Source organism: Onychostoma macrolepis, chromosome 10 (assembly GCF_012432095.1).
Source record: "Onychostoma macrolepis isolate SWU-2019 chromosome 10, ASM1243209v1, whole genome shotgun sequence".
NCBI lineage: Eukaryota > Metazoa > Chordata > Actinopteri > Cypriniformes > Cyprinidae > Onychostoma > Onychostoma macrolepis.
The window spans coordinates 11801610-11826975 of record NC_081164.1 but is presented as its reverse complement, the minus strand read 5'-3'; the positions used below and the strand labels follow the sequence as shown (position 1 = coordinate 11826975).

The 25366-nt window shown below is 35.9% G+C and overlaps 1 protein-coding gene across 4 annotated transcripts; it reads right to left on the bottom strand.

Moving 5' to 3' along the window:
• Nucleotides 1-1837: 1837 nt before the first annotated feature.
• postna (periostin, osteoblast specific factor a) lies at nt 1838-24286 on the bottom strand. 4 transcript variants are annotated; one of them, XM_058789335.1, is made up of 27 exons: nt 24230-24286; nt 23954-24101; nt 21958-22056; nt 17867-17931; nt 17201-17358; nt 16827-16991; nt 16130-16276; nt 15827-15968; nt 12199-12411; nt 11910-12044; nt 11077-11225; nt 10692-10828; nt 10435-10565; nt 10213-10343; nt 9240-9342; nt 8988-9055; nt 8805-8850; nt 8649-8681; nt 5768-6337; nt 4903-4968; nt 4522-4614; nt 3450-3509; nt 3307-3366; nt 3161-3223; nt 2494-2577; nt 2374-2415; nt 1838-2182 (listed from the first exon to the last, which is right to left on the bottom strand). In XM_058789335.1, the coding sequence occupies exons 2-27, from the start codon at nt 24070-24072 to the stop codon at nt 2127-2129; spliced, it is 3135 nt and encodes a 1044-aa protein (XP_058645318.1). In that variant the 5' UTR covers nt 24073-24101; nt 24230-24286; the 3' UTR covers nt 1838-2126. The 4 variants fall into 4 exon arrangements, 3 of the variants coding, with proteins under 3 accessions (XP_058645318.1, XP_058645317.1, XP_058645316.1); XM_058789334.1 differs by lacking the exon at nt 24230-24286 and having other exon boundaries at nt 23954-24149; XR_009273107.1 differs by lacking the exons at nt 1838-2182; nt 2374-2415; nt 2494-2577; ... (4 more) ...; nt 4903-4968; nt 24230-24286 and adding an exon at nt 8207-8420 and having other exon boundaries at nt 6231-6337; nt 23954-24149.
• Nucleotides 24287-25366: the final 1080 nt, after the last annotated feature.

Sequence of the window (25366 nt, the reverse complement as noted above, 5' to 3'; positions counted from 1 at the left end):
AATGTGATGATTTGAATTTCTATGATTAAAAAGTCCTATTTAAAAAAAAAAAGAAGAAATTAAAAAATGTAGATGTGAACATTCATAAAAAATGAACAGAAAATTAGAAACAGATGGAAAGTTACAAGCTGCATAATTTAAAGTAAACTCAACAGCCAAAGCTTTGCTGATCCTTACAGATAAAACGCATTCATGTCTCTGAATGCAAGCACCACAAAATATCATGTGCACGACAAGCTCAATGACAGGCTCATACAGTATACATACAGTGAGGAAAATAAGTATTTGAACACCCTGCTATTTTGCAAGTTCTCCCACTTAGAAATCATGGAGGGGTCTGAAATTGTCATCGTAGGTGCATGTCCACTGTGAGAGACATAATCTAAAAAAAAAAATCCAGAAATCACAATGTATGATTTTTTAACTATTTATTTGTATGATACAGCTGCAAATAAGTATTTGAACACCTGTCTATCAGCTAGAATTCTGACCCTCAAAGACCTGTTAGTCTGCCTTTAAAATGTCCACCTCCACTACATTTATTATCCTAAATTAGATGCACCTGTTTGAGGTCGTTAGCTGCATAAAGACACCTGTCCACCCCATACAATCAGTAAGAATCCAACTACTAACATGGCCAAGACCAAAGAGCTGTCCAAAGACACTAGAGACAAAATTGTACACCTCCACAAGGCTGGAAAGGGCTACGGGAAATTGCCAAGCAGCTTGGTGAAAAAGGTCCACTGTTGGAGCAATCATTAGAAAATGGAAGAAGCTAAACATGACTGTCAATCTCCCTCGGACTGGGGCTCCATGCAAGATCTCACCTCGTGGGGTCTCAATGATCCTAAGAAAGGTGAGAAATCAGCCCAGAACTACACGGGAGGAGCTGGTCAATGACCTGAAAAGAGCTGGGACCACCGTTTCCAAGGTTACTGTTGGTAATACACGAAGACGTCATGGTTTGAAATCATGCATGGCACGGAAGGTTCCCCTGCTTAAACCAGCACATGTCCAGGCCCGACTTAAGTTTGCCAATGACCATTTGGATGATCCAGAGGAGTCATGGGAGAAAGTCATGTGGTCAGATGAGACCAAAATATAACTTTTGGTCATAATTCCACTAAACGTGTTTGGAGGAAGAAGAATGATGAGTACCATCCCAAGAACACCATCCCTACTGTGAAGCATGGGGTGGTAGCATCATGCTTTGGGGTGTTTTTCTGCACATGGGACAGGGCGACTGCACTGTATTAAGGAGAGGATGACCGGGGCCATGTATTGCGAGATTTTGGGGAACAACCTCCTTCCCTCAGTTAGAGCATTGAAGATGGGTCGAGGCTGGGTCTTCCAACATGACAATGACCAAGCACACAGCCAGGATAACCAAGGAGTGGCTCTGTAAGAAGCATATCAAGGTTCTGGCGTGGCCTAGCCAGTCTCCAGACCTAAACACAATAGAGAATCTTTGGAGGGAGCTCAAACTCTGTGTTTCTCAGCGACAGGCCAGAAACCTGACTGATCTAGAGAAGATCTGTGTGGAGGAGTGGGCCAAAATCCCTCCTGCAGTGTGTGCAAACCTGGTGAAAAACTACAGGAAACGTTTGACCTCTGTAATTGCAAACAAAGGCTACTGTACCAAATATTAACATTAATTTTCTCAGGTGTTCAAATACTTATTTGCAGCTGTATCATACAAATAAATAGTTAAAAAATCATACATTGTGATTTCTGGATTTTTTTTTTTTTAGATTATGTCTCTCACAGTGGACATGCACCTACGATGACAATTTCAGACCCCTCCATGATTTCTAAGTGGGAGAACTTGCAAAATAGCAGGGTGTTCAAATACTTCTTTTCCTCACTGTATATTCAAAGAAACAATATAAACAGCTTAAAAAACAAACAAAAATGACCAATATCTCTCTTTATTACCACCACCATTTCAAGTACCCCTTATCTGAGTTGAAGTGGGGGGTGTGCCACACATATCCAAGATATTACTGCATTGGTTCGTAATGTGTAAACATTCAATGCGGTTTGAAGTAACAGTGTATTTGCAGGACAAACACACTGTTCTACAACGCTGTCTTTCACTTTAGCTGGTAGAGTGAGCCTCATTCATCTCACTGTCTGGGTCTGGAGTGATGCCTGACTTGTCTCATTCTCCGCCTTGCGTTTCCTGTGTTTTAGTCCACAAACACACACATATAAACAAAGCTGATCTAGACATTTATGGTTCATTTTCCTCTTTGTATTATGAAGGTCTCGATTATGGTAAAATAAAATGTGTACTGTAAGTGTCTTAATTGATATACAAATAGCAAAAAAACAAAAACAAAACAACAGATGTTAATAAGCTGAAACACATACCTTGTGATTGTCTGATGGCAGCTCGTTTTTTAGAACGGCCCTCTAAGAAGAAAAATAATTCAATTAAACCTTGGGCATTAGATCTGTCCTCATATTATTCACAGTTGTGAAAGCACTAACCCTTGATGATTCTCGTGATTCTCTCTGATTCTGTTTCAAAGATTGGACTATCCTTGGAAGATACAATCTTTGAAAAATCTGGTCCTAAAAGAATAAAAATAAATAAATAATAATAATTCATCATGTATGCATATTATATAGGCTATAATATTAAATCAGATATTATGATTTTTATCATTATAATTAATATAACTGAAGCCAGTAAAAAAATGCTGGGTTCAGCTTGTTGGCTCATTTTTGAGCAGTGCGCGGGCTTTTTGCATCCTATAGAAGAGAGCGGTTCTCAGCACCCCCGTCGTTTTGGGGCACTTCTTCAGCAAAATAAAGGTTTGTATACATTTTATTTCATTTATAAAGTCTTTACTGTCCTGTAAATGATATTATTTTACACAACACAAGGACAGGATGTCAGTCAGCTGCGTCAGCAGCGGTCGTTTTGTACGATGGAAACGCCTTTGCCTTGCATAACAAATGGATTTTATTCGTTATAATACTGACTTTAATTTAATGTTAAAACAAGTTCTCTAATGTCAGTACTGTTTGTTTATCGGCAGGTTTTGGAGTTAGTCATGGCATCTTTTATAATTCATACATAAAGTAAGACATACATTAAACGCTAAAATGAAACTAAAATCTGTAGTATCAGAAGTGTAAAATCATTTCTTGCCTTCAATTATCTGCAGTTCAGGTTGAACTACTCCGGTAACAGTGGTTTCCACATCTGGTGCACCTTTGAATACAAAAAGATGAATATTTGATTTGGTTTGAAAATTTAAACTGCATCTTACCACTGTTTGACGTATTGTGTCTGACCTTTAATGATCTGAGGGTCTTTCTTAATTACTCTAGTAAACGTGGTGAGCCCTGGTTCAGCTTCAAGCAAAAACAGAAGTCAGTGACACATCTGAGCAAAACTTAACTCACATCATATCATCATTTGATTTATTAGGCCTTACTTTCAACAACCTGGACCCCTGGTTTGATTACTTTAGTTATAGTAGTGATCCCCGGTCCACCTTTGAGAACAAGGAGACATGAGAACAATGGATGAACAAACATCTGGGTGAAAGTCAAACCAACCACAAGCCAAATCAGTGAGTAATAGTCAATAATGAAAGCCTTAATCTTACTTTAGCTGTACTGCTTAAAGGTCCTAAAACTGATTCTTTTTTCTTTTAGCTGAATCATAAGTTTGATCTTGCCAAGAACGAATCAAAACCATAGAGTATGGAGTTAAATCAAGAACATCTGGAGTAGAGCCATGTGTATGAGCCATGGGAAAACCAACGGAGCTTTATTCTGTTACGTAACTAGAGATTGTAATCCATGGGCATAAAATTAGACAGACAAACAAACATTAAACAATACTAAACGAGGACGAATCACTGCGTTCACAGCTGCTCTCAATAAAAACGTCAAGCTCTTTAGGAAGCTACAAAAGAGTCTTACAGATCCCAAAGCCCTTCAAAATCATAAATCACATTAATGTTTGAATCAGTGGAATAAAAAAAAAAAACAATGCGGGAAAGAACATGATTATTACATATGCCAAGGATTATGGGTAGTATAATCTACTGTTTGTACTGTTTGGCAGTAGAGAAAGACATATCTGAAAAATTTGTGCTAAAGGGGAAGATTTAAGTACAGTCTCTTGGTTCAAGTGTCACCGAGTCAGTGTCAATGAGTTTGATCACCCTTTATATACAATTATATACATAAACAAATTGTATCCAATTGAAAATGTTTTTTATTAACTGAAATAGAATAAACTACAAATGAATTAGATGAAACTTAAATTAGAAAAGCTAAACTAAAATAGAAAAACAGAACAAAATCACTAAAAATTGATTAAAAATACTTTACTAATATATAAATTAGATTAAAATAAATAACACTAAAAAGAGTCTACAATGCAGTTAATGTCAGAGAAAGGGCAACTTTGATCATTTCAGCAACACTGAGGCTTAAATATAGCCATTTATTATCAACATGTCAACTATAACTCATACAAAACTCTCTTGGACTAACCTCCCTGAGTGATCGCATCAGTGATTTGTTGGATATCTTCCTCCTGGAGGATGCGTACGTCACCACTCTGAAACATCTGCACCTTGGTTACATCTACAACACAGACACACAATGTTTTAATGTTTTATCAGAAAGAATATTTTATCAGCAATTCTGAAACAAACGAAACTGTAAAAGTATTGCTAAGTTGTCTATTTTCTTTTGAGAACAGACTTGAACATGCTGAGTGTCTCTTTCTAATCCAGTTCTTACTGCACAAGAATCAGTTTTCAAATGTTTAATAAAAGCAACTGCCCATTTTAACCCAAAAAAGAATGTACGTAATGATGTGATATACAACATATAACTACACAACCAAATAAAGCTGTTAAAATTAATGACCTTCGCCCACGATTCTCTTGATTTCTCCCTCAGCGTCAATTTCACCATCAGATGAGGCACTGTGAGCTGAGCAAAAAAGGCAAAAACAAAAAAAAAGTTACAAAAAAATAAAGGTTTGTTATTTTAAAATTAACCTTAGGAACAGTTCATCCAACAATTAAAAAAATCACTTGCTCAGCAATGAATCCACTGCAGTGAATGGGTGCCGACAGAATGAGAGTTCAAACAGCTGATATAAACATCACAATAATTCACAAGTAATCCACATGACTCCAGTCCATCAATTAATGTCTTGTGAAGTGAAAGCTGCATGATTGTAAGAAACAAATCCATCATTAAGAAGTTTTAACTTCTGTCACTTCTGTCTAAAAAACAGTCCATGATCCATAATAACGCTATATACAGGTAATAATCCTCCAGTGAAAAAGTCCTCTGTTGTCCTCTCATATCAAAATCAACCAGTTTAACTGTCTTGGACTGTTATCACTCGCAAATGGTGGATATTCCTGTGCATATTTATCTCCTGATTCAGACACGAAAGCAATATTATGTATAGAGACTTAATGATGAATTTGTTACAAACATGCAGCTTTTCACAAGATGTGAATTAATGGACTGGAGTAATGTGGATTACTTATGGATTTTTTTTGTGATGCTTTTATCACAAAACTGTTTTGAGTCACCCATGAAGATCCATTGTTGAGCAAAAGATCTAATGCAAAATTTCTCCAAATCTGCCACAATGATTTTCATATCTGAGTGAACTTTTCCTTTAATCTAATGAAGTTTGGACATACTTTCAATGAGCCATGGGACCTTTGTAATGGACGGCTTTCCTTCATCAACAATCAAATTTTGGTAATACCTGATTCTCCTCCGACGGTGATTACGGTGATGCTTGGATCTCCGTTAGTCACTCGTGTAATTTTGACGTTTGGATCTTCTTCAATCACTCGTGTTACTTTGGTGACGTTCGGATCTCCTTCAATCACTCGTGTTACTTTGGTGACGTTCGGATCGCCTTCAATCACTCGTGTTACTGTGGTGAACTTTGGATCTCCTTCAATCACTTGTGTAACTTCAGTGATGCTTGGTTCTCCGCCAATCACTCGTCTAACTTTGGTGACGTTTGGATCTTCTTCAATCACTCGTGTTACTTTGGTGACGTTCGGATCTCCTTCAATCACTCGTGTTACTTTGGTGACGTTCGGATCTTCTTCAATCACTCGTGTTACTTTGGTGACGTTCGGATCTTCTTCAATCACTTGTGTAACTTCAGTGATGCTTGGTTCTCCGCCAATCACTCGTCTAACTTTGGTGACGTTTGGATCTTCTTCAATCACTTGTGTAACTTTTGTGACGATTTTTTCTCCTTTGATTACTCTTGTAACTTTGGTGACGCTTGGTTCTTCAATCACCACCTTGGCCTTGGGACCTAAGGGAAAAGTAGAGATCCCATCAGGTGGCATGTCAAGACCATGACATTTCCAAAAATCTTCTCAGTACTTATGAAAAACCAATTATTTAGAGATATTTTTTTTTTCTTTGCATAAAGTATGGCTATCGTTTTAGTTACTATTATGCTGATTTAACGAGTTCGTTTGCCCATATAATCTTTAGGAAATTGAGTGTAAACTTATTTGGCTTGCTGTCCACTGATGAGGGGCTCGATGCAGCAGCTTCAACTCGAGCTCTGATATACCCCCCCACGGACTTGATATAGGATGATTACAAAGGGCAAGGTACCTAAGAAGAAGGTGGAGATTGGGGAGGTGGAGGGATGCTGGAACAGCTGAGACTGGAGAAAGGTAAGCAGCTGCTTATATACTCTGGCTGTCGATTGAAAGAATAGATGGGCTCGCTCCTCCCTAACTTACGTTTAGGAACTTCATTAAATTAAAGTTTGTTTTGTTTCCAATGGTTTTGAATCCATTGTGCCATTTCTCCTTGCTGCTTTTACTGATATGAATCACAAGTAAATGATCAAAGATGAGAATGGAAGTCTAAGCCAATCATTAATAATCATTGGCGCTGTCAGGGCTGTTAATGAACACCAGACCAGCTTTTCTTTCTAGACACTACAACAAGGGTCACGTTTCGTGCTACTGCTGGATTTATAAAACATAAATGTATATTCTGCCAAAGATGAGCTAAGACATAGTGCACATGGAAGAACTGGCTGTGGATCAGGATCGTGATGTTTTTGATTGCAGGCTCAGCTTAAATGGTACTTTGTGCTTCATAATAGAATTCAAACAGTGTGAAAACACTGCATATAAGAAATAACTGTACAAAATAAAACTACATTACAGACAATAACCCAAATTAGGGATCGAAGAAGTAAGCAATCGCAATTAAATCATTTTTAAGTTCATATGTCCTGATAATGCTAATAATTAAAACAGTTATGCTGCTTAATATTTTTGTGGAAACTGTGATTTTCAATAGAGCAGCATTTATCTGAAATACTAACCTTTTCTAACATTATTAATGTCACTGCTGTGTGTGTTTTCTTTTTTTTAAATAATTGTAATCGGTACCTGCTGAAAATGAAGCATTGATTTCTTTCAAAAAAAGTCCCCAGACTTTTGAATGTTCAATAGAGTATAATATACTTCGACACGATATTGATTCTACTCTGAGTGGTTTTAAAGACAGATTGGAACCACTGTGACACACACAGATCAGTAAATAAATGACACATGCAAATGTTAGACTGTAACATCGATTTATTAAATTCAGCCGTACAAAGACTCCAAATGATTTGACTTTCATTAGTCCCATCTGTATTTCATTTAGAACTAACTTTGTCATTAAAAAGATCTTTCATGGAAAAAGTCTGTCTATCATTTACTAATAAATAAGAGTCCCGCTATGGGATTGGGTCTTTTACAGCATACCCTCGCAAAGCTTCTGGCAATTCTAGATCCGATTTATCATGACCTACGATTGTAAAGTTACATAAAAGGATTTACAATTTTAGCTATTGTCAGTATATTGATATTCTATACTGTAAATTTAAAGTATTGAATTAACCAATGTTGGGCTCTGACAATTACACATATTAGCTCTTTAAAATTGTGGGAGTTTAATTTGAAGAAAGGCAGCCAGTGAATGCCTGCTACTGTAGTTTGAGATCCAAAGCTCTGCTTTAAGTCGTAACTCTAAAAAACACTGCCATTACCGAAGCTTTAATCAGTTTTTACCTTCTCGAATATACATTTTAAGCCAAGTTTCCAATAACATCAATTTACATAAATTCCATTTAAATTTTACCATCCTGAACTTTGACATTCACTCCTACCCAACACATAGGTCTCCTGCCATGGTCTGAGGCAAAATCCTCTCCCTCTCTGTCTCTAATGGCTCTTTATCGGCTGTATCTGTCCAGCGACTGCCAGAGGAGATGCCAGTGCTGGTTGCAGCCAACAGAATAACATGTGCTCGCTCTCCTCTGGGGCTCTATGAAGAATCAGTTTTCTTGAAATGCAGCTGAGACAAAGTCCAGGCTTGTTGTACTGGATAATGATTGAGTAAACACACAATTTTACAAATAGGCAACCTAAAAATGCTGCTGGGAATAATCAGCTGGCAGAAAAGGACTTGCCTGAGGAGCTCAGTATTGCAAATATACTGAATAAATGCTTATAGATGTAGAAAAGGGGTAAGTGGATGAGGAAAAGAGTTAGCATTTAGAAAATAAATTAGTTAGCAATAAAATAAAAAGTAATGCAATAATGTACTACCTTTCTCAATGATATGTGTGGTTATAGTCCTCTCTGCAAGGCGAAACACAATATTTATTAATAAAAAGCATGTCCAATGTAATCCATATGCCATTGATAATGTTATTATGTTATGTGGAACATAAAAAGAGAAATGAGGGATGAAACTGAACTCACTGATGAATGTAAGTGGAATCTCACGGTAGGTGTATCCAGATACAAACTACACACAAACCAAAGCAAAAAATAGAACAAACTGATAAAACTGGTATGTGTGTTTGTTCGGTGATGTACTGGACTGTGATGGATCAGTTATATAATGCGAGTCAGTGTTCAGATACGATGTGTGTTCTGCTGTACCTTCAGCTGTATGTATTTGATGAGTCTCCTCAGCAGAATCAATATGTCTTCACGGCCAACTGGAAGATCTGTGAAATGCAGTAAAATTCTTTATTAAGCTCTAGGGACTGTGTCTTATGGCTCAGGAACTGTAGTTATATAAGAGTGGAAAAAACATTGAAGATAAAGACAATTGATTTTGATGGTAAATGATGGTGACATTTTGAACATATATTCACATATAGTGCATGTTCATTGCTGTTAATAATTCACCTTGAGGATATAATATGGTCTTCACTACATGAACTACTCCATTGGATGCCATAAGATCAAAATCTGGAACCTCCACTGAATTTACATGGATGGAGTTGTTAACCTGAGAATAAGATGGTGTTAATCATTAAATGACTTTTTTTGTATGTAAATTACAAGTAATTAAACAAATGATCTTATATATAAAAAGTTAAAAATAGTATTGTTTTATTTTTTAAATATATAATATATATATATATATACACATACACACACACACACACACACACACACATTTAAAAAAAATGATCAAAAAGATGATCTTATAAAGCTGTTTGAAACATACAGACAAATATAAGTTATTAAGAGGACATCTTATTAAGAGGTAATTTCCTTGTTTGGGAGATATCTGTGTATAAATTACATGCTCCAAATACACACACAAAAAAATGCCCTATGTCATAGACCTTCAGCTATACACAAACACAAAAAGAGAAATGTTCTTAGCCCTAATTAGGATGAGATGATGTATGTTTTTTATAATCAAGTCAGCTTCATGCTCAATGTTAACCTGCTGATATGTTTCCTGGTTGGATTTACGTGAATGGTCTGGACTTGGTTCATGGAATTTTTTGAGAACAGACACAGGAAATTTGTGCTGCGTCTAATTGCATTGTCTGACGATAACAGTATGTCAGGTCCTTCCTCTCTTGTGCTACCAAAATATTAGTATTGGCTCAAATTTAAAAGTCATTCTTTCAGAGTCTAGAGTTTTATTATGGAGTGTGCAAAGGCCGTTAATCTTGCAACTGGAAAAGCTAATTACGGGACATCTTAATCATAATGACTGTTGGGATAAAGCCGACATTTGAGGAAATTTCTACATTTTCACTAATTACAATGTTTAATCAGATAAATTTGGTTTGTGGTTAGTGCCTAAAAAACCTGACCGATAAAAGATCCTATCTTGAAATAACAATCCCAGTGTACTTACAGAGAGAACTTGAAGGTTGTTTCCCTGAATGGTCTTGAGAAGATTAGTCACTCCAACCTCCAAGCCTCCATTAATAAAGACACCATTGCTAAAGTGGTAGAGCAGGATCGCCCTAAGGGCATTGATATCGCCTGGATATCAGAATAGACATAATGTCACAGTGAGGAAACAGACCTAGAAAAAGTTGGATATAATCTAAAAAATAGAGAACAAAAGGTTTACTTTTCAGAAGAGTGATGTCTTCCTCTGTCAGGGTGCCAAAGGCGGCATCTACAGGAGCAAAGACTGTATACGATCCCTCCTGCTTCAGCAGATCTGTCAGTCCAGCACTCTCCATCAGAGACAGAAAGATTCTGGAATAATTCAGCCAGTCTATGAATTATTTATGCTTGTAATAAATAAAAAAATAAATCAATATTTCTTCATTTTAATAAACACTTAATAATAGAAATGATATCAAGTTATGATGATAATCTCACTTGAAGCGTCCGTCTTTCAAGAGCAGCTCATAGATGGTTGTCTCGGGTGGCTGAATCAGTGTTCGCATGAGATGAAGGACTCCGTTACTGCCTTCTCTGCTGCCTCTGACCATACACGCGTTCTCAATACACACAGCCTAAAACATACACATAAAAAGGAGAATGAAATGATAGCTGTGCCTTGGACACTTTGCAGAGTATTGAAAAACAATGTAGTTAGACAAGGAAAGCTTTAAGGTCTAAAATAAACAAGAATATAAAATTTAACTGCCTGCATAGTAAACATTTAAAAAGTGCTTGTTTTCACCCATGGAGTTTACACAATAATTGTTTGCAGGTCCTCAATCCTTCACTAATTCTTAGACAATAAGTCTTTCTCTCTCACCGTGCGATAAATAAAGACTCGGAGGAGTTTTCCTCCCAGGGTTTCGAGAAGCTGGCCGCTGTAGAGGTCACTCAGAGAGACCTTGAATTTCACAATGTGGTTTTCCAGAATAATCTTCAGGAGACGCTGATCCATGGACATTACCTCATCTGTGTGACAGGTAAGGACACTTATTAGACAAGTTATTGTGACATTTTAAGCAGACTGTGGGGCATTTAGAAATGTACCTATATTAACTACAAACTGAAAATACAAATTGTATATTTTTCATCTTTTGCAGCCTTATGCTAAAATGCTTTAAAATGATTTTTTTGTATCTATCTATCTATCTATCTATCTATCTATCTATCTATCTATCTATCTATCTATCTATCTATCTATCTATCTATCTGTATGTCTGTCTGTCTGTCTGTCTGTGAGTGCATGTTTGTCTCCCTCTCTCTCTGTCTATATTGTATTACATTATAATTTTGTTTACATTTTTAGAAATTATATATAAATATAATATAACAAATATAATAATATATAAACATATATTATTAAAAATAACATCAAATTAATAAAATTAATGATTAATTATTGTAATTATACAATTATGATGATATTTATTATATATTAATTTATTATATATACATAAAAAAATACAGTGCATATATATTTTGTAAAAAAAAAAAAAAAAGTACATAGTAACATTTTAAATATTTCTCATTAGTTTATTCAGGCCTCCTCCAAAAGAAAAACAAAAAAAGAAAAACAGACTCCTGGTGAGCGCTCACAGTTATCTCTGCAGAAACATCCTGTATTTTGCCCATAGAGTCATGAGGTCAACTCACCAGAGAAGGCTCCATTCAGTGGGGCAAGAATAGTGTACTCAGTTTCAGGCTGCATGGCGGCAGACAGGCCGAGCTCAGACACCATGTCACTGAAGACGCTCTGAGATTTGCCTATAAGCTCCATGACCTGCTTGGCTGCAAGACAAGATACACACTGATCACAACATTAAATGATTTAGATGTTATATCTGTGACAATAAATTTGTATATTTTAATATATAGAAATGCACGACATAAGAATGTAAAAATAAAGTCAAGCCGAACCCAGTGGGCAGGTACAGAGTCTCACCTGAGTCAGGCATGAGCACCTGGTCGATCAGATGAATGACCCCATTGCTGGTGACAATGTCCTTCTTCAGCACCATCTTGATACCATTGACAGTAAGGCTCACACCATCACATCCAATCTCAATATTACTGCCCTCAAGAGTCCCATAGACGGAGCCCGCCATAATGGCCTCAGAGCACTGCACTGAGTTCAGGAGGTGGTACTTCAAAAGGGCTTGAAAAATAAACAGATGAAGAGAAATGGAGAAAGGTTAAGTGACAGATTGAAAGATAAGCAGTGCACTGACCTGAACTGTTGAGATGTATTTATCGTCACAGTCCAGTAAGCATCAAGATAGACCACTAGAGAGAATTAAAAACACAGAAGTCCATGTTATCCAATGGGACACCCGCCCAGGTCTTCCTGTGCGGAGGCAATGTGGTGGAGACCTGAGACTCTTACATCAGCTGTGATATCACTTTCCCAGCAGCTGAGCTCATTTTGCCAATTTCCTGCATCTGTTTAAGCTGTACATGTATGTGCAGTCTGACAACTTTAAGTGCTTTGCCAAAGCAAAATCCAAATCAAAACAACCTTCCTAAGACAGGTCCTATTCATCTACACTTCTAAACTTTACCACATGGGCTATTGGGTAACAGTCAGCTGTGGCATGCATCGTGGTACTCTTGTGAACGTGTGTTGAAGACTGACACGGAAGAGATGAAATTGTTGAATAAAGTTGTTGTTTTTCTTTTCTTTTCGAACAAAACATATTCTCGTAGCTTCATAACATTACGGTTGAACCCCTGATGTCACATGGACTATTTTGACGATGGTCTTACTACCTTTCTGGGCCTTCAACCTGTCAGTTGCATTGCTTTCTATGCAGGGTCAGAGAGCTCTCGGATTTCATCAAAAATATCTTAATTTGTGTTCTGAAGATGTTTGGAACAACATGAGGGTGAGTAATTAATAACAGAATTATCATTTTTGGGTGAACTGTCCCTTTAATTGAGATTGTATTTCTCCCTTATTAACTTAGATGTGCATTTAATGAACCTAAATGTGAACGTACAACAGTTTCCGAAATATTCCTTAACAATTTAGAAAACAACTGTATAGACAAAAATGGTCTTAAATGCATCTCTCTTTTTAAATTTCCACTTCATCTTAAATTCAAGAGCATATATTATTTTTATAATTATTATTTTCAGTAAATAATTAATATAAATGAATTCATTTAATTTACATAATAAGTAAAAAGCAGTTGAATTGTTACTCAATTGTGCATATTATGAGGCCTCGGGTTCCCACATTCTTAGAAAACTTGGATATATGTGAGAATTTCAAAAGAATGATTTCTAGACATGAAAAAGTGATGGAAATTAATACATTTCCAATAGAAATTCTATACCGACTATATAATTTTGTCAAGCTCTAAAATATTTTATTGGAAGTGCTGTTTGAGAGTAAAAACAAAAAAGTTTGGAAATAAGTTTTGTCATTACAGCAGAAGTATAAAATATACCCTGGCCTAAATGAAGGGCTTTTGATTATTATCTTGGACAGTTGGGCCTTGGAGTAAAAAAGGCTGAGAACCACTGCTAGGGTCCTGTGAACATCATGTACACACGCGAGCAAAGTCCACGAGACCGCAGGTCCACATCAAGTGAGCCATTTGGACAGGGCCAAAGATCCTGTAAGAGCCAGAAGTGATGTAATGCTGACTTTATACATCTATGTGGTCTTTCCCTTCTAGCCTAAAAGAAGACCATTAGACAGCTGCAGCTCATTCAGAACGCTGCTGCCAGGATTCTGACTAGAACCAGAAAATCTGAGCATATCACACCAGTCCTTAGGTCCTTACACTGGCTTCCAGTTACATTTAGGATTGATTTTAAAGTACTTTTACTCATTTATAAATCACTCAATGGCATAGGACCTAAATACATTGCAGATATGCTCACTGAATATAAACCTAACAGACCACTCATATCATTAGGATCGAGAAACACCAAGGGTTTAACTTTAGCCGCATTTAAATCCAGACTCAAAACTCATCTGTTTAGCTGTGCATTTGTCAAATGAGCACTGTGCTACGTCTGAACTGATTGCACTGTGTATAATCATTTTCTATTCTTAACTGTTTTAAATTCATTTAAAAATTCCTTGTTTTTATTGTTGTGTTTATTATTTTTATGTAAAGCACTTTGAATTACCACTGTGTATGAAATGTGCTATATAAATAAAGTTGCCTTGCCTAAAATGAGGCATGCTAAAAAATTCTAATTTAAGTAGACAAAATACACAAGAAAATCAGTCTGTGTGCCGTAGGCCTTTAAACCAGAACCCTGATGCTTGATCTGCTCTAATGATTTGCGTTTTTTCACACAGCATTTACATAAGTGAGGTCTTAAGATAATTGGCCTCAGAAGAACTGCATGTTTACTTCAAAGCTAGTCTTTGCTTTGGAATATAGGTCTCTACATTATTTTCTTTTAATGCTTTTTCTATAATGATAATTTCAGTCATCACAGATTTTGTCTGTTACAACATTTACGATCGTCTGACCACAAAATATTCAATCTTTTTCACCAGAATCAGATCAAGTATTATTCAGCATCTAAGCATTTCCCATCAGGAAGCCTTAGAGGTCTTGACCAAACTTGGTTTTGGATCCTTGCGTGGTTGCGGCCAGATCTGCTGTTTGCCCGCCGTCTGAGAATGTGCCACTGCTTGGATTGGACTGCATTTGTGCAGTTTACTTAAAACACGAGGCTGCTAGTCTTTCAAAACTTTGAAGGTGATTATTCATTATGTGCATGTTTTGTGTGCACATACACTGCTGTTCAAAAGTTTGGGGTTGGTTGTTAAATGTGTTTGAATGAAGTCTTTTATGCTAACCACACCAAGTCAGCATTTATCGGATAGAAAATACAGTAAAACATTAGTATTGTAAAATATTATTACAATATGAAATAACTGCTTTCTATTTTAATATATTTTTAAATGTACTATATTCCTGTGATGGCAAAGTGGAATCATTACTCCAGTCTTTGGTGTCATATAATCCTTCAGAAACCCTTTTAATATGCTGATTTGCTGCTCAAGACACATTTAAGACTGTTATCAATGTTGAAATAAATATTTTGTGGAAACAGTGATACATTTTTTTTGTCAGGTTTCTCTGTTTATTTTAAAATAAATTTGAAATCTGAAACATTATAAAAGCCTTTACTACACTGTGAAAAGTGATGAGTTGACTTAACTTAAAAAAATTGAGGAAACCCGTTGCCTTAAAATTTTTAAGTAAATCATAATTAAAAAAATAAGTTAATTGAATTGTCAAGTTCACTTAACTTTTTTTTTTTTTTTTTTAAGTATTATGTGGCAACGGGTTTCCTCAATTTTTTTAAGTTAAGTCAACTTTCACTTTTTACAGTGTATCACTTTTGATCAATTTAATGCACCCTTGCTGAATAAAACTATCTTTTAGACCCCCAAATTTTGCACTGAGGTTTACTGTGATGAATCCACAGTAACAGTATTGTTACTATCTTTGTAGTGCATCAAGACTCCATCCACCTCAACATGAATCCTTTCCTTTATACTGTCTAAATGATGTTCTGTGGTTGTGCTCTATGTTTACCTTGAAGTACAGTTGTGTCACTCATAAGTCTCTCAAGGACATCACTGTCTACTTTGTCAAAGGCCTCGTTGGTTGGAGCAAAAAGTGTGTAGTGTCCTGGTTCTGCCAGTTGATCCTGGAGACCTGATCTAAAAGCAACTGTCTATAAAAGACATCACAAACAAAATGTTTTCCAAGATCACTCTCTGAAATCATATGACCCTGCTGAGGAATGGTATTTTGTATTTTTTTCAAAAGTTCATAGAGCTTCCAAAGAGTTTTCATCATATTTGTTTACAAAAACATGGCTATGATAACACATACGTTCAGCGAAGCCAGATCATCGTTGGATTCGATCACATCCTTGATCGTCTGGCTTACGACGCTGATGACCCGATCAATGACATGCACAACTCCATTAGTCGCCACCTGGTTGCCATGAATGATCCTGGCACAGTTCACAGTGACAACCTGCAAAATTGTTGAAAAAGAGTTTAGAAACTGTAGTTGAGGATTGTTCATCCAAAAATTAACATAGAAAATATTTTGGAAAATATCTGAGTTTTTAATGTTGTTTTGGACTCTATTGACCTGCTTGCATAAAAATAGTTAAAACATTCTTCAAAATATCTTTTGTGCTCCACAGATGAAAGAAAGTCTTACAGGTTTGGAAAGACATGAGGGTGAGTAAATAATAGTTGAATCTTATAGGTGCAAACAGTCTTGTAATTGTAAACTAAAACTAAAAATATTTATAAAAATGTTAATATAAAAAATAGTTTACGAAAATAAAATAAAAAAGCTGAACTAATATAATTACTACAACAAAAACTGAAATAAAAATAAATTAGCTTAAGTAAACAAATAAAAAACTACATGCACACAACAAAGTGACTAAAACATGAACATGAAAATATATCTTAAAATAAACTAAATCAAAACATTTTTAAATACTACAACAATATATAAATAATAACACGGTTTCATACACACAATGAATTCGAAGAAAAAAGTAACATACTCCATTTGAGTAGTGATTGATATAGAGGCCTTGTTTGTTATACATGGACTCTAGGGTCATATCATTCTTCAGGTCCTTGGTGAGAAGACGCTTGTTGACCATGTGATAACGGAGTGCATTGTCAAGCTCAGTGTTTCCACTGCTCACCAAGGCCGCTTTCGATGCCTGGAAATACAGAAACAACTCTAAAATGTCAGCGCTTTGAAAAACAAAAAAGACAGCATGACGGCATATTCCTCAGTTTATTTCTTTTTAATAAGTTCCAGTCAATGCTTCACTTATTAATAACGCACATTTGATCACCGATTTAAACATAGCATGCAAAGCGAGCATGCGGCTCGAATGAAGTAAAACGTGGCAGGAATTTGACTCACAGGATCCAACTCTGCCCAGGCATCGTCACTGGGTGCAAACATTGTGTAAGATCCTGCTCCCTCGAGTTCTTCCCTCAGTTTGGACTGATCGGAGTATCGCTGGGTGATCTTGGCGTTCACCAGATCCAGGGTGCCGAACACAGTGTCAATAGGAGCCACTGGGTATTGGAGCAAAATGTAAAGGAAATAAACAAAAGAGTCTCATGCACAGGATAGAGTACTGTATAGAGTATCCTTTCGCATGATGTGAACCTCGAATCTTCATTCAAGACTAGCTGTGGCTCATTAACCTCATGTATAAGTACAGCCAGCTGGGTCTGGATTTTGTTTAGAGAACAAAAGCTAATGTTCTCCTCCACTGAACTCATAGCCAATGAATAACCTAACATTTAATCTAAGCATGACCTTAAACTGAAGTCAAACGTGTGATTATTTGTTGGTGCTTAACTATTTAACAGTAAAAATAACCATATGTAACCTTTGTCATGTTCGCTTCAATCATGATTACACCTCAAAAATTGTGCTGCTTGGAAAAAAATATTATAGAAAAAATCCAGTTACCACGCAGAACACTGCAATAACCATATAGCAATGATCTAACAACCACTCGGACTAGAAACATCTTAAGAAAATATATTTCTGTTGGTGAAATGAATGAATACTGACCTGCAGGGCACCCACGCTTCCCTTCTAACTTCATATAACCCGGACAGCACTCATATAAGATCATCCTGCATAGAAAGAGTCAAAATATATTAAAACTGATGTACATCATATTCCAATGGGATGATAACTGTCTTTGCTAGCTATAGAATGTAATATATTCCTACCAAATTTGTTCCATTGATATACAATGGAAGGAATTGACATTTTGTTCATATTAAGCCCTGAAAACTCGCGTGACATTTCTTGTTAATTTTTAAATGTATTCAGATGTGTCTTTTTCATATAAAACATGTTTGCTCAACCATCTGGACTTTTATCTGGGTTTGTTATTGATTTAGTGTTTTTTACCCAACATTTTTTCAGTTCATGTGAATTCTCTACACTTTTAAAAACATTTACATAATTCACCATCATTATATATTAAGACTTAGAAAACACAATTTAATGAATTAGAAAAGATTCCAAAAGACCCTCTCTGTACACTTTCAATGACCAAAAAATATCCTAATATATTACAATAAGATCATTTCTCCTTGGAATGTTGACAGTAAATCTAAACCTCAGGTTCCACAGTTTTACCTCATCGGCAAATCCTCGAAAATTTGACAACATAAGAGGGCAAAAACCCAAATCTGAGCCAGCCCTGACAGAGAAAGTGTACGGTCTGAAACGTGTGAGGTCACTTGCCTCTGGGCTGTTTTGACAGTATGATTGATGTTTATTTTTAGCAGTAATTTCAACTGGTATTTCTACAGTGTATCTGGCATGCAGTGGGGAAAAATCTGAAGTGTTCCAGTGGTTTATTGAACACATCATGAGCATACAGGTTGATCTCAGAGGAAAATGTATTGCTCAAAAGGTGGCTCAGGTGGTCTCAGTTACATTTCATGCAAGTGTCAACTTTGCTTTGGATATTTCTCATTAAATCCCTTAAGGAATGTAAAATCCGATACAAATGAGAAAGTAGTAGGCATTTAAAATGATCCAAAATTCTTTTTCAAGTACAAGTTTAAACTGAAACTAAACTTTTGGCAAATCTGAGCCCAGGAGAGATCTCTCCTGAAACTTCAGAGGAGAACGATTTGGATGCTTTTCCTCATGAAAAACAAAAAAACAATTAGATTAAAAATAAGCCAGATACTTTCAAAATTTCTCAATTTGCACTTCATTTAATCTCAGTGATGTCTAGAGATGTTGAAGTGAAATGTCATGTAAAAATAAAGTACAGTAATACTTCCAAAAATTTAGTATGTGGGAAAAGGCTGGTAAAGAAAACAAAATCTCCTTCACATGCTAAATATCTGAATTTGTATAAACGATTTTTATTTTATTTACATTTAAATCTTGTTTAAGATCTTTTTAGATATTCATTAAGAGTAAACACGGTAATTTGAAGGTTGGCTAGTAGCCTAAAAGCTGTTATAATGCACTAAAAAAGAGCAAAGAAGCTTTCTAACAGCTGTCTGCAGATGGCGTGAATAAAATTCTCCCATGACTAATGCCGTTCCTCACTGGTTTTAGCGAGAGATCTGTGGCTTTGAGAATTATCATGCCATGTAGGCCTGCTGTTTGTCAGACAGCGATATGGTTGGAAGCACGCACCTGACACTGCACAGATTCAATTGCTCTATTTCTCTTTTTTATCATCATGATAGCGTCTGGAGGCACAGACATTGCAGCTGTGGAGGAGTTCATCCCCTGACAATGAACAATGTTCCCAGTGTCGGTGAAGGAAGGAAAAAGGAAGCCAGCGGGACCCCTGAGAAAAGCCTGACTCAAATTTCCCCAGTGCGACCAGAGGAGAGACAGCAAGCTGGGCAGCTCCGGACCTACTGCTGCCCAGAGTTTAGTCAGGGGAACTGGGAGGAGACGCCTGGCAGGGTGTTTGTTGCCTTTATTATTGACCTCCCAGCAGGCACATTCAAAATTGCTTTCATATGTTTCCTACAGTGACCAGAGGGGCTGCAGCCATATATGTTGGAAGAAATCCAGGAGAAAACAACACTGCAGGTGAGAAAGAGGATGACAATTGAGCTGTATCATAAATCTCACAGGAGATTGATTAAAGTTCGCAGGAGACTCATTGTAATTCTTTATGATTCTCTATAAGTCTCTCATGAGAGGGCTAAACTGAGGGCAACAGATGAAATAATTTAAAGCTTAAAAAAGGAGCTGAGAATATTTTATTTGGTTTCTCTCTTCCAAAATCAATTTATGTCTGAAGACTACAGGTATGAAGAAGAATCGATCCTTTAGGTTCCTGGACATGCTGCTGCACGATTAAAGACACACACACACACACACACACCCACCCAAACACACTGAGACAACACCCATACAATTGTCCTAAACATACAGTGGCCGCAAAAAGGACAGTTAATTGTAATAGTACAATTGGACAATTAAACCACATCTAAAATAAATGAATGTATTGATTAGAAAAAAATATAAAACATATTTTGTATGATTTATATAAAATGTATTATAAATTAATAACTTTTTTTTTCCTATTTCTATTTTCTGAAAACCTTTTTACTGCTTAATATGTAGAAACTGTGACATACTACCATTCAAAAGTTTGGAGTAAGAAAAAAAAATGTAAGAAAATAAAATTTATAAAAAGAAATTAATACTTTTATTCAGCTAGGAAGCATTAAATTCTTTAAAAGTGACAGAAATTTATAATATTACAAATTGTTCTATTTAAAATTTTGAAAAAATATATCACTGTTTACGCAAAAATACAAAGCAGCAAAAAACTAATTTCAACATAGATAATAAGATCGATTATTAATTATTGAGCACCAATAAACTGTTCACAATTAAATCAGCATATTAGAATGATACTGAAGAATTCACTGAACATTCACAAAAAATTCAAAATTTACATTTTAAAATATATGAAAATAGAAAACAGCTCTTTTAAATTGTAATCGTATTTCAAAATATTACTGTTTATTTTTTGATTAAATAAATGCAGCATTGCTGAGCATAAGAGACCTCTTTCAAAAACATAAAAAAGTATCATTGTGTGTGTGTTCGCCTGGTATTCTCTACATTATGGGGACCAAATGTAGTTTACAAGAATAGTAATACCAGCAAATTTTGACCTCATGGGGACATTTTTTGGTCCCATGAGGAAAGCAGCTTATAAATCATTCAGAATTATTATTATTATTATTTTATTTATTTTGTATTTTTTTGAAAATCTAAAAGCGCGGAAAGTTTTGTGTTAGGGGTAGGTTTAGGGGTAGTGTTAGGGTAAAGGAAAAAAAAAAAATACAATTTGTACAGTATGAAAACTATTACGTCTATGGAATGTCCTCATAAAACATGGAAACTGAACATATGGAGATACCGAAGATCAAAAAAGAGAATAACAGAAAAAAACTGCACAACCCAACACAGACATTTCCTGAGGCCAAAGGTTTTTCTCTTTTCTTTCACACACAACAGGTCTCTGCCAGTGGAAAGGCTGAGTTGAGCCTGAAAAGTTTTGTCTGCCAATTACTAGTCACCAGTCCCTGAGGCCTCCATCACAGTCTCACAGCGCCCAGAAACACGCTTACATCATCCTCTCAGTGAACATGCAGTAAATTAGTGTGGCGTTTGTGAAGAAAACAGAGAGAGAAACCAGTGGAGCAACAATAAACATGTCAAAGTCAGCGCACATGAGCTGCGGTTTATCTGCCATAAACAAGTACAGTAAGATGCACTCGGCTGACAACTGTTGTTTCATCCTGCTGCGAGCTGGGAGAAGAGCTCCAAAGTGTAATATGTTTTTGTATCATAAATCATATTGCTCTAGGGAGTATTTATGCTCTTGGCCAGCTTGTTTTGGCAAAAATCCAACTGTTTTGAATCATTACTAATACAAAACAAAGAACAAAACTGATCTGTATGAAGAGTACAAATCAGCTTCAAATGTCTCTACTTCATTCACTTTCCCTGAACACACCCCCAGTATGACCCACCGTCACCTTCAGAGCTACAGGTGTTGTGTCCCGGTGACCCCTGACCTCTAATAAGACCGTGGGCAGAAACCCCGCTAAAGCAGAGAGGGTCAGAGTGAAAAGTGATGGATAACTTACGCCTTTTTGCCACAGATGGATTTGTTATACCAGTTCCTGCATGTGCTGTAGTACTTTTTCTTGGTCCCCATGACCTGCTGTAAAGCGCACACATTGGGCCTGGAAAAGAGAGTGGAGGGAGTATATGCATTACAAAACCTTTCCAAAAAGTTGTATACTTCAAGTTTATTTTATTAAGCATACTTAAGTAAAGTATATTTTATGTAGTAAGTATACAAATATCAGTGTACTTGTAAGTGTACTATTTCAATACTCCTTGGGACTAAATTGGCCCACTTTCTTGTATATAAAAGTATACTTTTAAGTATACTTTAAGTATAACAGTAGTAAACTTAGAGTACACAACTAGTTTACATCAATGTTTTTAGCTTGTACTGCAACTATACTAAAAGTGAACGTATAGGTATACCGATAGTTTACTAATTAAATACTTGTAGTGGCATTTTTAGTTAAAGTGAACTTTATGTCATACTTTAAGTATACTACCATGTCCCTATTTAGGTATTAATGTGTAACTATATATTTTGTTATATGAATATCTGAACATACAAAACATCAAAAGAAAGAACAAGGTATCTGCTTGTAAACAAAAACATTTTATTCTAGCTTCTTGCATTCTTTTTATAAACACTTGAATGTGGGTAAGTTTCATAAATAAAAAATAAAGAAATAAACAACATTTTGAACAAAAAGCTGAAAAAGGCTATGAATTGGATTCAGAATGATAATGAAAACGTAGATGGAGTCAATCAACACCCCAAAGCTTGACAGTCATTATTAACTCTTCATTGGTCAACATTTTATTCCATAACGTTACACAGTTTTGATGCTGTTTTATGTCTGATGATCATGTTAGAATACATGTGGAAGCATCTGTTGTTTGAGTTTCTTCTTCACTTGTGTTTTTTTTTTTTTTTGGAAATTCTGTACAGAAAATGTGTACTAGCGCCCCTACCGTATAACAATGAAAACACGGACTCTAGGAGCACATATATTTAGACTTTTTCTAAGTATAAGTCAAGTATACTTAAATGTAATTTTAAGTATATTTCTGAGAAGTACATAAAATGTAGACTAAAAGTATACTTTCCTATTTTTTAGTTTAAAAGAAGTATACTAATAGCACACTTGAATAAACTTCTTTTTCGTAAGGGAAAACCCTCTGGGGATGCTTGATATCAGCATACATGACAGACTTACAGGCCACAGGGTGTTCAATTAGACAGGTGATTATACAGAAGTTCTGACAAATTGCTTTAAATAGCTGACTGAACAAAGTGAAAATTGCTTTTTAGTCCATTTATGTTTTAAAAATGTATGGTTAATAAATAAAAAAGATTCAAATATTCAGCATTGTTGAATTATGTTGATGACACAGATTTCTAACGTTTTAAAATAGATACATGTATATTAAATATATATATATATATATATATATATATATATATGTAATTAGGAATAAATTTTTTCAGCTTCAGCTTCACATACATGCACATGTTTTTTATTCAATAAAATACTTTTATTTATGTAGATATTACTTAAATGAACATAGATTTATACTGTGTATAAGATAAATATAAGACTTAATATGAAATGCAGTGGGAGTTTGAGACTTGTGAAAATGTCAGTTTTGTATTTTCTCTTTTTTTATTTAATACATTTTAATCTAATTTTGCAATTTCATACAATTTTTCATTAAAAATATTACATATCTACATAATCTGAGTGAAAGGCAAAAATAAATAATAATAATTTGAACACAAGTTCTAATGGTACATTTCACTCATTTTTATACAAATTAGTGTCCAAGAAACGGTGCAAAATCATTTAATGTATCATAAATTGTCTTTGTTTAATGTTAAAGTTTTAAATAGCATTCAACAAAAAAATCCCAAACTTTTAATATGTAATTTGACATTTGCCATTAACAGTATTAACAAAACTAACCACCTTTTCCCAGCCAGCAAAGGTGAACCCTTAAAACAATCAACCTTACCCTTCATTCTTAGCCCTGATGCGACTGTGTGTGACTATCTTGTCATATGCTGAAGACTCCACCTGGTCCAGGGAGGACAGCGCCAGGATGGTAAAGGTGGCCGTAAACAGGAGTATCATATTGGAGTATCCCCTGCAGATCAAACCCACTGAAAAAACAGAAGGAATGGGAGCGAGCAACAGGGAACCGGCCTTTATAGCAGCCCTCCCCTTCTCTTTCTGTCTCAAACACACACAATGACACACTGACGGAGATTAATACAGAGAGAGAATCAACCTGCTTCCTATGGATCCGCCCCCTCCGTGAGAACCCTGCACGCCTAAGAAGGACCTTCTACATTTACAGACACAGAAAGAAGAGAATCAGAGGCCCTTACAATGGTATGACATCTGGAAATGTTTAGGTGCATTACATATAAAATATCCACATTTTATGCCGGATGATTAAGATGCATTTATGCACATATTCTGCAAACATTACACATTTTTTAAATCACTACAGCTCAGTATAAATCTTTATAAGTGACAGAATAAAGCTTTATTACACCATCACTTTCTCAGGTGCTCTGTTGGTTTGTCCTCAGAAACACGATTTTCATTATCTGTAGAAAGCTACTGGGGGAATCAGATGAAAGGATAACTAACTGTTCAATCTCCTGCCAGTTTCTTTATCATCGGGCTGCTGTCCATATCTGGATTCTGACTGTTTTAAGCTGGAGCTCGTGGGTCAGGCCTCAGGCAGTCCTTTGGACAAGTCAAAGCCAGATGGGACTGTTTTAAAAGCTCCCAAGAATTTCATCTGCATTTATCTCATGCTGTCTGGCATGAAAAGGTAAGTGGGGGGAAAAGTGAACAGATGATGGGAATAATAGTGGAAAGAGATTTGAATCAGTGTCAGAAAAGACAGGTTTAAGAAATATGATCATTAATTTATGTCTGTTTTAACCCTGTGTGTGCATCTACCTCTAGTGGTAGAGTCCTAGCAGTACACAAATGACAACAATTGAATTCCCTTTTGCTGCAGATCAGCGGCCTGTAATAGTAAGGACAGTTTTGTTGTTGTTTTAATAATGGGAAACATCATAAATATAGTCCCTGAAGTCTCCTGACAGAAATCAGTAATTCAAGTGGTCTAAATATATAAATATATTTCTTCTGTGGAAGGCTTAGGAACGAATGCAATGATAGGATGTCCCACCTGCCTGTCAACCTATGTATTTGCATACCTCCGTGCAGCCAATAGCGAGAGTTGGGGGCGTGGCTACTGCAGCAGGCTGATCCGTAGGGTGTTTACACCGGGCGCGTGGGTTCATTTTTCTTTAAAGAAGTGCAAGCAAAATTGGAAAACTCGCCAAAATACACAGAGACAGACAATGGGGTACAACCATGGGTACAACAAGGGCAAACAGTGTTG